This window comes from Chelonia mydas, chromosome 7 (genome assembly GCF_015237465.2).
Source record: "Chelonia mydas isolate rCheMyd1 chromosome 7, rCheMyd1.pri.v2, whole genome shotgun sequence".
Lineage (NCBI taxonomy): Eukaryota > Metazoa > Chordata > Testudines > Cheloniidae > Chelonia > Chelonia mydas.
Window position 1 is genome coordinate 9,897,501 of NC_057853.1, and position 12,673 is coordinate 9,910,173.

Sequence of the window (12,673 nt, forward strand, 5' to 3'; positions counted from 1 at the left end):
CAGTTCTTTCATCAATAAGTGTCAACATGTTTTCACAAAGAACAGATTTCATGGAACAACTGCACTTCAGCAGCCTTACTATCATTTATAATGGATTAACAGTTGGAAACACCTTTAGCCAGCAATTCTTTACATTTATGTTTGAAAAAACAAATTGGGGACACCATGTTTTAAACATAAAAACACACATAGACTAGTCTTTTCTGCTCTAACCACTGGATTAAAAGTTTCTGTTGTGCTAACTGCAGACGATTTCACTGCAGAACATTCTGACATACAAATGATAGCAATTAATGTGTTTGAAATAATTTATGATTTCCGGCTTCCTTCAACATGTATTAGCATATACCTGGTTTCTCTAACACACACTTTGTTTTTCCAAAACCACAAACATAGTTGCTGGAATTTCATGTGGAAGTGCTTAAGGGGTTGAAAGTTAACACCTTTGTGAGCTGAGCTGCCTCACAGTTGCTGCTAAACAAAAGCCTCTTTGTAGAAGCTCTCTTGAAATGTTTTCTTAACATGTTCCAAGTAGTTTTAGGCAGGCAACTAAAGTAAACAAGATGTTACCATGATAAAAACACTTGTGAAAACATTACAGAGTGCACTTAGTAATTTCTTTCATGGAAACCCTCCTTAGTTTCATTAAAGTTAAATTCACATGAAGCAGGCGACCAGCATCTCTCTATGTATGATTGCCACATCTCTCAAAAGGGGGTGTGTATCCCATTTAAAATACATAATCAAATTACAGATGTTATTCTGAGACTGAAAATACCCAAATCACGATAGAATTAAAATGAAATACAGGGCACAGTCCTGGAGCGCATGGTTTGATCCTGCACTGCAATATGTGCCCCGAATGCCTGCGTATCTGGACAAGTACACTACTGCCCGTCTGAACAAAGATTTTCCAAAACTAGCAGTACTGTAAGGGGAGAACCAATCCCTTTCCTGTACATAATCTTTAAAAACACATGAGAATGAAATAAAGCTTGTCAATTTTTAACGTAATTTCATATGTTGCTGTTCTTTCATTTCAGATTACGATGTGGGTAACAGGTAAACGTATGATACAAGGCATGTCTGCTCCCTAAAGCCTTCACCTTGGTTTTATGGAGTTAGGAATAAGGCCACTGCATCACAGCAGGGAAACTGGACTTTTTTTTTTTTTTTTTTGTATTACCTAAGTATTCTAGGCAATGCAGGGTGCAACTATTTCATTAGACTTAGAAGAAGCACCTGCTGATATCAATTAGCTCTGACTGATACTGACTGTATAATAACCAGTGGCTAAGAGATAACCAAAAAACCAAAAAACTAAAACGGCAACTTATTTGGAAAAGAGATAGGGAAATAAATGCATACAATAGACTGTGTGTCTGCTGGTTGTGATAAGCATCCTCCTGTTGGCTGTGAGTGAAAGACAACCAGGATTGTTATTTGTACAGTATTTATCTTTGAAATCAAGGGCCCTGTGGTGTACCTCACCTTGGGAACAAACACTACAGAATGATCACAGAAGAGTGTCAAATCTCTGTTTTTGATTTACCAACAGTTACGATATTTCTTCCTCAGGAGGAAAAAAAAAAAAGAACCATGATTTTAGACCTTCAAGTCCTTTTTCTCCTTTAACTACGGCATCATTTTATTGGCATATAGCGCTTTCATTCCATGTATAACTTCTCTTCACTCTCTATAACAGACCCTTTCACTTGGGTGAATGAAATTAAGTAATGCTCAACTAACATGGAAACTGTATTTCATTTAGTGGGGGCTATATTTTTTTTATCTTGGGCTGGCTATTAAAAGACCTGTGCCTTCAAAGATTTTACAAGTACAGTGGGTACAATTACAATTATCTACCGTTATGAAAGCGTCTACCATTTTCAGCATTATTTCCTACCTATCTTTTCAGTAAATAATAAACTTTCAAAAATAACAATAAAATGTAAGGTTTCAGAGTAGCAGCCGTGTTAGTCTGTATTCGCAAAAAGAAAAGGAGGACTTGTGGCACCTTAGAGACTAAAATTTATTTGAGCCTAAGCTTTCGCCGATGAAGTGAGCTTTTTTTAATAAAATGTAAGGGCATCCACTCCACAATAGGGGCAAGAAAATCGGAGGGCTACAGTATCATTATATAAAGTGCTGCCCGCTTCTCTAACAATGTCAATTTGGTCCCTGGGGATATCCATTCTGCATACATTCTGGGTGAAGTATCACACAGCACTGATATCATTTTATCATTTTGTAAAGAGATAATCCCTTGGATTGTAGCATTCGTGTACTGGGAAAATTTAGGCGACTCAACAGGTATAAGAAATACGATATACTCTATTTTTGCTGTTGTTGTTGAGAGACAATTTAAGAGGAAAAAAAAAATACACACCTGAACACTGGAAGTGGAAAAAGAATCTAAATATGGAGGTTTGGATTGCTTAGGGAAAGTCCAGATGGAACTGTTTACCTGTAGGCTTTGGCTCAAATTTAGCCAAGGTTAGAAATTACCTGAAATTGTTACAATCTACTGGTTGTTCGCAGATCTCTATGAAAGGAGTGTGCGGTCTCAATCCACCTCCCCGTGGGACAGATGAACACGCCACAGATGTATCACCACAACTGACACTAATAGGAAACCTTTCTTATAGTGTCAGCAAAAAGCCCAATGACTGAATGCACCGACACTGAAATACCCATCATTCATAAAGGCGGCCCCGCCGTGTTGCGGGTGAAGGGTTGGGGCACACTGACAGATAGCCTACTTTGCCCCTAGCCATGATGCATTATCTGGGCAGAATCTGCCCCTTTATCGTGCTCAGTACTATCTTACTCCAAAGGTAGTCTTTCTAAAATTAGTGGGGTCCAATCCCAGAGAAGGGACTACTCAAAGTGAGCAAAGGCGGCAAAATCTACCCCATGTGAATAAACCAAGAATTCCAGTCTCCAAAGCTGTCAAATCCAGAACCTTTCCCTTCACTAAATGTAATGAAATTTAGAATTGTTTTAAAGAACTAAATGTTATAGAATGGCATATGAATATAAATGAGCTGGCAAGTCGGAGAGATTAGCATTTATTTCACTAAATGAACAACAGGATGAACTGAAAGAAATGAGGCCACCCTTCATGGAAATCTATGACTAGTACCTTCTTATTTTGTAATCCTCTTATAATGAGACCCTTTTCATTACTGCACCACTCCTTACTTGTAATGTATTCTGAGACGGGGCCTGTTCTTGCTCTCACTGAAGTCAAATAGGGGTTTGCCAGTGATTTGATTGGGACCAGGATAGACCCATTGTGTTTTAGAAGCGAAAATTTTAATCCAGGCCTCAACGTACCATATTAAAAACAAAACAACACAAAATATTCTTCAGAACTGTCCCGAGAAAGAACAGACATATCTAAGAGTGTTTCCTAAAGATTTGGGAATGAATTCTGCTCCGGTGTCCATCTCAAGCAATTCTGTGGATTTCTATGAATTTATTCCATTTGGATAGCATTGTAAATAGGACAGTAGAATTTGGCCCTTTGTGCATCCACCAATGTTGCTGGAGCATTTGGTCTGTGTTGGATGTAACAACAAGACAGCCATAGCAAATCTAGGAGCTGTTAGCACACATCAAAATTCAAGAGGAGCCCAAATGTACCAACAGTCTAACTGTGCCTAGTGATCCACTCAGAGATACATGTGATGCAACATTAACACATTTACACTTCAGCTTTGAGGGAGGAAGTGGATACTTGCAGAAGAGCTATGTGAGATTTATTACAGCCTTCCTTTCCCTGTGTTGGGATCCATGCATTATCACACACTAGCCAATAATGCACTGTTGATGCAACATGTAAAACTGTATACTTTGGCAGTGAGGAAAGGTCAGCAGAAAACTGCAGGGGCTGAATCAATATAATTAGTTTATTTTTAGTAGTGTAGACTTTGTTCATTAGTTACTTATTTGACATAAATTAATTTCACCTGATGCCTTGCAATTCTCTCTGATCAATTAAGGTGTTAATATAAGACTAAATTTCAAAAATAAGTGAAATAAAGGTTAATTTAAAGTTGCATTGTGTAAAATTTCAGTAATTTTTTTAAAGAATAGAATATTCAAATAGAAAAACACTTTAAAGTAGACTGTAGAAATTCAAACACTATATTTTATAGCAACATAGTATACAGGAGACTATTTGAGCCATAGATTTCCTTTTTCCTAAAGGGATAATTTACCATCCCCTATTAAAATGTACATTAGACATAATCCAAAACCCACTGAAATTAATCTGTTTTTTCTATTGCCTGGGATCAGGCCCTTGGTGAGTGAGTGACAGCATACAAAAATTACAGAGCATCCTCAGGATAAAATATACGTGCCAATAAATAAATAAATAAATAAAACTTACTTTAGAAATGACTGGAAGTCTTCACAAACTGCTTCACAGCCTGGCCATTTGCATACACCATGTCCATAGAGCGGATGGCTATGTGAGTGCTCCTCGTGGGATAAACTGAAGGAAAGAAACAAAAAGAAAGGAGGAGAAGCATTGTAACTGAAGGCTCTGAATAAACTCATCTTGGCAAAGACGCTAACAGCAAAACACACAGGTTGAACACCACAACGAATAGAGGATCCCAAAATATATTATTACGGTTCATGAACCCTACTTACCCTGCCCTTGATTTCTAAAAACAAAATTAAATATCATTTGCAGCCTGAATATATGTGCCATCCAAGATCTCTCGTCTGTACCTCCTACATTTCATTCATTAACTAAAAGCTTTGTAAAGAATGGAAATGAACATGGAAGGGGAAAATCATTTGACAGACTTGCTTAATACTCTACTTGATATTTTGATGAGAAATTTATGAATATTACACATTTACTGTTCAACTGCATCAGAATGAAAAGCTATTCCTGAACAGCAGCATAGTGTCTTAAAATACAATATATCCAGGACTTAACATTTCAAACTATTATATAAAGGAAAAAAACCTGGCTTTTGAGCTCTAATTTTAACACCATATTGTCCATCTTGCATTTTCTTCTCCTTACTGCGATGCCTTTTTGCGCTAGTACAGACTTTTTACCCTCCGATAAAGCGAATCACGAATGTTTTCAAATGTTAAATTAATCATAAAAAAGGAAACATGTAATAATCAAAGAATTCTGCAATAGCAAAAAGTTAGCAGGGGCTATTACCATGTCTAAGCTTTGGCAGAAATATCACAGAGGTTACCAACTACCGAAACTAAGGTTAAAGAAAAAAATTCTTATGAACATTAAGGGGTTAATCCTCCAGTGGGATTCCAATCAATACGTAATGATTTGACTGCACTGATCCAAGTCATGAGACGCTTTGATCCAGGCCATGTGGTGCTCAGGGAAATGTATCTGTTGCACTAACTGATGAACCATATTCTAAAATATCTTCTTTATTCAACTTCTGCATGGAAACTTCTTAAGTAAAGGAAATATTTTTGCAACAATTTCCGTAACCTTAGATGGCTTTAAGCATTAAATGCCAAAATAATATTGAGAGCTCTATTTTATACTCTCACACATATCTATTTTTCATAGCAAATCTTTTTGCTACAGTGTACTTCTGCTGTATTACGAACTTCAAACGCACAAAGGATATGACTGCATACCAGCACCTAGGTGGGGTTTTATGACTTTTTTTATCCTGGATTACAGGTATATTTATGGATAAACACCTACATTTTGCCATCTTATGTCTATGCACATGTGGAAATGTCATTTGTTCTTGTTCTGGAACATTATCTCACCACGTATTACAACAAAGATTATAGTTACATTCTTTCTTTTTCACCGGATATGAGAACCACGCTGTTGTCTCAAACGCTCCCTGTCGTCTCAAACAATAAGAAACACGTGAGAATGTTTCTGCAGACCTCCCAGTTTCCATTACATCTCATCTTAGGCCCAATGGAAATCTCTGGACAACTGAGGTCCACACAACGCTTTCTGAAGGCAAAAGGTGTTTGGAAAAAATATTACAAAAATGTGCATAAGTGTTAATTTCCATTTTTCCATCCAAATTGAGTTTTTGAAGTTTTCCAAGCAGTTCCAAAACTCAGCAACCTAATTCTCCTACAAAACACAGGCGGCTCAGAGGGTCATAAAGACCTTGTCTATATGGGAACTTTTATCAGACTATCTTTAATCAGTTTTTAAAACAAACAAGGAGGGAGAAACTATAGCTGATGAGTTGTTAAAAGAATGAAGGAACCAATCCACTCTCTGCAAGGAAGTTAGAAAGATGTTAAACCACACGTGTATTCTCAACTGAAAAACAGAGTGCCAGGGTGGAGGAACACAGTCAACTCAAGCCAGATACGGTGCAGAGTCAGGTATACTCTTTGACGATGTGGAAGAATAATTTAAGAATACTGAAATGTTTAGTAACATCACTCTGTATACCTTAAAATATGAATAAAATGCTGAAAACCTCAGGAGAAAATAAGAGAAAAATCTCCATAGATATCTTGTCTTTATTTTTATGTTATTATGAGGTTCATTCGATCCTGACAGGCTAAACAATGAAATCCAGATAAAAGGCTCGGCTTGATAGTTACAAACTCAAAACCAAAACAACAAATAAACTTGTATATCACAGGCCCGGTCTGCACTTAAAAAGGTTTTGTTGGCACAGCCATGTTGGCTAGGAGTGTGCAAAAATAGCTATGCCGGTAAAAGCACCATGCAGACAGAGTTATTATATTGGCAAAAATGTCCTTTTGCTGGCATTGCTTATTTCATTTGGGAAACTGGTATAAGTTATTCCGTGAAAGAAACATTTTGCCAATGTAAGCTGCAGCTTCCCTACGAGGGTTTGCTGGTATAGCTATATTGGCAAACACTTTCTAGTGTAGACAGGGCCTCAGTCTATTTACTCAACAGCATAATAAAGCTGGATACATTTTAGGACTGAAGTCTTACTAGGAGCATTTGCAGTCAATACTAAATGTAGACCCGGCTGTTCTTAAAATTAACAGATTTTTCATGTGGTTTGTTGTGTTTTTTATCAACTAGTTTTACAGCACAAGGATAAAGGGCAGGAAAATAAGCTTTGATGTTAACATCCCATTAAGATCAATGAAGACATTCAGAGCTATGCCAATGGTATGGTTTAAGTGTGTTTGTCAGAATCAACAAAACTTTAGCATGTCAATTTACATAGTGAATGTTACACACACAACCAAGCTGACTAGGAAACTGCGAAGTGACAAGTAACAAGACAAAGTAAATTTTCAAAGGGTTCTGCAAGGTTTTCAGCATTGTAAATCCCTTTATAATGCCAGTGGGAGTCATACAGTTTAAACACCTACATGGATTTTTTTAAATTAACCTCTTGGATTCTAAAGGCTACAGCCAAGTCTATGGGAAGATCCCATGATCCCTATGCATATTGTTTTAAATTGGGGTACAAATCTTTTTTTTCTTTCCAAGGATCTTCTGCATGACAGGGAGGGCATTATGGTACTCTGCCCAAAAACGTACAAAGTATGTGACTGAAGGTGTCTAAGTGAATTCAGAGTTTTAACTATATCCGTGGGAATTCCTTATGTTAACCATAAATGGACACATGAAAAGTCAACACACTCACAATATATTTTAAATGGCATTATGCCTAAAGCACACATACAAGGGAGATTCCACCACCATTCAACAATGAACAGAAATGCTCAAAAACATTTTGGAAGTAGCTATTTTTAACAAAGATTAAAAATGCAAGCACTTCTAGTATTTACTTTTTTGAAATTACTTGTTCCTTTACTTCTTTGTCCCTGCACTATTCTTGGATCTTTGGTGGTATATTTTGGGGACTTTCACATGCCCAGATAAGTGTCCTGTTATTCAGTCTGGTCCATCCTGCTTCTATTGATAGTATTAAATATTGCCTGTTTGTTCAAGGAAACTAGAGTCTTCAAAAGGATTACTCCAGAAAAAGACAGAAGAGCAGAACAAGATTATGTACTGCATTTGGCATAATGAGGAAAAGACCAGAAGAAAATGAAAAATGAATTAAGAACTTGATTTTCCTTGAACTGTTCCCAGTACTAGACTAGTTGGAAAGTGAAGACCAAAATGCATTATGCTGAGGAAGAGACATTTGGGCCTAGTACATTAAAGAAATTGTTCAAGAACATTTGTCTGTGTGCAAATATGACTTCTAAAATACTGCCACACACAGAGAGACCATGGACACATGCAGATTGTAGAAGACAAGAATACTGGCAGGAATAACAAGTAAATCATTTGTTCCAGATCTTTCCCATTTATTTCTCATGACACTGAAAGAGTATATGTGTTTCTCTCTCTCTCTCTCACACACACACACGTTCATGGATAACCTGCCATGAATATATGTGATGTACAAGAAGTTTTTGGAAGTAAATCATACAGCATTACCTGATTTACACAAACAGCAGAGGTATGCATAGCACAGTATCAAGTTGATTTTCCTATGTTGATTTTCCTATGCTCAGTGGATTTGGATTGCCCCTCCTTATTTGTAAATTATCTGTTTGTGAAACACTTAACATAATGCATCCAAAATAATACAGGGGCATGATAAAGTTAGACGCAGGCACATGAAATACAGTACTTCAGCCAAGCAAACTTTGTTGTGTAATTCTGTTTATTAATGACATGGATCATGTAGCAAAAATACAAATGATAAATCAGAAAATCCTTAACACGTATCCACTTAACATTTATTTTTGATGCTTTCAATGTCCTATCTCCATGCAGACTCCCTATAACTGCTCATCCAGGTGGGCTGAGGAGGACAAGGGACAGTCTGGCACTCTTATCTTCAACCCTGTCTTCAGCATCCACCTGGTAGATGGTCTCACAACCCAAGTCTTCTTCAAACAAAGCGCTGCATTGTGCTTCCTACCTATGAGAGCCCTCCTTAGGCTTCAGAAGTAAGTTCACTATGTGCACTCTACCTCCAACAACTAGTACGGTTAAATAAACCTGTATATGAATGGAAGCCATTCAATTACTGCAGCCAGTTTAGTTTTTTAGGTTTGGGAGAAGAAATTTCTGCACTTGATTGCTCCATTTCTGGTACCGGAGATCCTCATTATAAATACAGAACCACATTTTGCCCCTGGAGAACCCATGGATAGCAAAGCCCAAAGGAAATGACAGTACCCCTAAGATACACAGTACCACTATCTTGGTGAGAAGAGTGGTACTTCGTTTCCCAAGTGTACTGTGCTGACTGAAATTCTGACATGAATGGCGATAGCCACCACGCTATGCAGCTGCAAAAAGCAGATGCTTTCTCTCTGTCCAATTCACTTGTTTTCCCACCACATTCTAGATCTAAGAGCACCACTCACAGTGCAAAATTTAGTCTCTTAAATCTCCATTCTTTGATCAACTTTGACATTCATAGCATGTGACTGTCAACGACCCAAGTTACTCAGCAGATGTGCTTACAGGAAAGATGATCCTGTTTTATTTCTATTGGTCAAGCTGGAACCAGAGAACTGAGATATGTTCTTAATGGCTTGTGCATCAGCATCATTAATAAAGATTCTACAGGCCAAATAATGTCTACAGTTACATCTGTACAACAACACTGTCTTCAAATTCTATTCTTGGTTAAACATCTGCAACCCTTCAATTTCCCCAGTTGCAAAGCTGCAACTTGGGGCATAAGTTGGCTTTGCAGTCAGAACTTAACTAGCAATTCTCTCACTAGAATAAAAAAAGCATAGAGTACTTTTCTTTATTGGCTCTGCAATGTACATGGCAGTAAAAAAAAAAAATGAAAAAAGCTTAGTCATTAAAGTAACTAGAAATTACTCTGAATCAGCACAGGGTCTGTTGAATAAGAAAGTGCTGTTTTTAGTCATTTTTCAGATTAGAATTGGCTAAAAGGAGTCGCTTTTAAATCAACAAATTATTCTTATAAAGAAACTTAATAATGCTCTTCATGCTGGGTTTTGCAAACTGGTAAAATGGAGCAGGGGACATTGAAATAGCTCTGCAGAGATACCCGTTATAATCAACAGTAAGACGTTTAACAACCTCTTGCAACATTACAACAACAATTTATTTAATTTATCAATTAGGCCATACTTACCAACTAGCCCTGAGAAATTGGGCACCAGGATTTCAAATGCTGGCTGAGTGTTGACATAAGACTTATGTGTGGATCCAGGAAATTGAGGAAGTGCGAACCTCAGTAATAACGTTCCAGCATCACAGTTTACTATACCTGAAGGTTCACAAATGTTGAAATGCTTCATATTCCATTACATCTCTTCAACACCGGTGAGGGGTGACAATCATTGCCAAAATATTGGGGAAAACAGAGAGTGATGTAAGAATCCGTACTTGATTCCCTGTTACTGTTGTGAAGAATATTCTTCTGCTTTAATGGCACTGAGAGAATGACTGAGTCACTGGCCCAGCAAAGGATGAAGGGTCTGTTCAATATCTTCTGCTACTCCCTTGGAAAGACTCTGCACAGTGCTTGAAGAAAACTGGGGGTGAGAGTACTAGGGGGAAGGGCTGAATTAGGAGGGGGATGGGTTAGTTCCCCCTCCCCCCCCCCGGGGCAAACAGGAAAGGACTTCAACTTTGCCAGCTGCTTACAGAGTAGATTTCTGGGTACAACAGGGCTCTTCTGTCCAGATGGAAGTGTTGGAAATATAGCTCAGTCATCATTCCAAGTTCTTCCTTTTGTGGTCTCCTGGTTCTTTGTTTTACTGTTCTTTTATTTTGTCTCAGACTAACAGAGAAACGAAGATATATAACAGCACAGTTACATTATGATTGTTTTTAACCTGTACAGCACTGATTATCTAACTCTCAGTCTGTTATGCTGGGATATTGACAAAAGGAAAATTTTATATTAAATATCTCTGTACATCAAGTTATTTACAGCATATCAGACAATGAAGTACCCATACTCTTTAGAATGTGCGTGTGTGGGAATCCTAGAGTGAATAAGATGGAGTCTCTATAGAACAGTAATGAATTCATATGTCTATCATTCTTTCTTCCTCGCAGTGTGTTCTTTGCCTCTTTCGCACCCTGTAACCCTCATCATCTCAATTTTCCATCTGCTTTTAAAATCATGTTTAATTAGAGGATTTCACATTCCCTTGTGATATCATACCCATGTTTAGAACTTCCAACTGGAGTGATTATGTACTAATCTAGTAAATGCCAGATTTAAGCTTTTTTTAAAAATAATTGAGATTATTGTTAATATCACAGGAACATAAGAATGGCCATACTGGGTCAGACCGATGGTCCATCTAGCCGAATATCCTGTCTTCTGACAGTGGCCAGTGCCAGGGGCTTTAGAGGGAATGAATAGAACAGGGTAATTATTGAATGATCCATCCCCTATTGTCTATTTCCAGCTTCTGCCAGTTAGGACACCTAGAGCATGGGGTTGCATCCCTGACCATCTTGGCTAATAGCCATCGATGGACCTATCCTCCATGAACTTAGCAAATTCTTTTTTGAGCCCCGTTACACCTTTGGTGTTCACAACATCCCTTGGCACCAAGTTCCAGAGGCTGACTGTGTGTTGTGTGAAGTAGAACTTCCTTTTGTTTGTTTTAAACCTGCTGCGTCTTAATTTCATTGGGCATCCCCTGGCTCTCAGGTTATGTGAAGGGTAAATAACACTTCCTTATTAACTTTCTCCACACCATTCATGATCTGATAGACCTCTATCACATCCCCCCTTAGTCTCTTTTCCAAGCTGAAAAGTCCCAGTCTTTTAAATCTCTCCTCATGTGGAAGCTGTTCCATCCCCCTCATCATTTTTGTTGCCCTCCCTGTATCTTTTCCAATTCTAATATATCTTTTCTGAGATGGGCAACCAGAACTGCACGCAGTATTCAAGGTGCATACCATGGATGTATATAGTGGCATTATGATATTTTCTGTCTTCTTAGCTATCCTTTTCCTAATGGTTCTTAACATTCTGTTCACTTTTTTGACTGCCACTGCACACTGAATGGATGTTTTCAGAGAACTCTCCATGATAACTCTAAGATCTCTTTCTTGAGTGGCAACAGCTAATTGAGAACTATTTTGTATATATATTTGTGATTATATTTTCCGATGTGCATTACTTTGCATTTATTAACATTGAGTTTCATCTTCCCTTTTCTGACCCAGTCACACAGATTTGTAAGATCTCTTTATAGCACTTTGCAGTCTGCTTTGGAGTGATTTATTTTGAGTAGTTTTGTATCATCTGCAAACTTTGCCACTTCGACCCTTTTTCCAGATTGTTTTTGAATATGTTGAACATCACTGGTCGCAGTACAAATTCCTGGAGGACACCGCTACTTACCTCTCTCCATTCTGAAAACTAACCATTTATTCCTACCCTTTTTTTCCTGCCTTTTAACCAGTTACCGATCCAGGAGAGCACCTTCCTTCTTATCCCATGACTGCTTACTTTGCATAAGAGCCTTTGGTGAGGGACTTTATTAAAGGCTTTCTGAAAGTCCAAATACACCATAAGTCCACTGGATCACCATTGTCCACGTTTGTTGACCCCCTCACAGAATTAGAATAGATTGGTGAGGCATGATTTACCTTTACAAAACCTGAGTTGACTCTTCCTCAACAAATCACGTTCATCTATGTGTCTCATAATTCTGT

At 37.8% G+C, this 12,673-nt stretch overlaps 1 protein-coding gene across 50 annotated transcripts in view; it reads right to left on the reverse strand.

Annotated features, from left to right (window-relative positions):
- Positions 1-12,673, reverse strand: part of FOXP1 (forkhead box P1) — a 499,998-nt gene that overhangs the window by 48,381 nt on the left and 438,944 nt on the right. For all 50 annotated transcript variants that reach the window (XM_043551448.1, XM_043551444.1, XM_043551437.1 and 47 more), the window contains one exon: positions 4,400-4,504. In XM_043551448.1, coding sequence (XP_043407383.1) covers positions 4,400-4,504 — 105 coding nt within the window. The remainder of the gene's footprint in view (positions 1-4,399; positions 4,505-12,673) is intronic.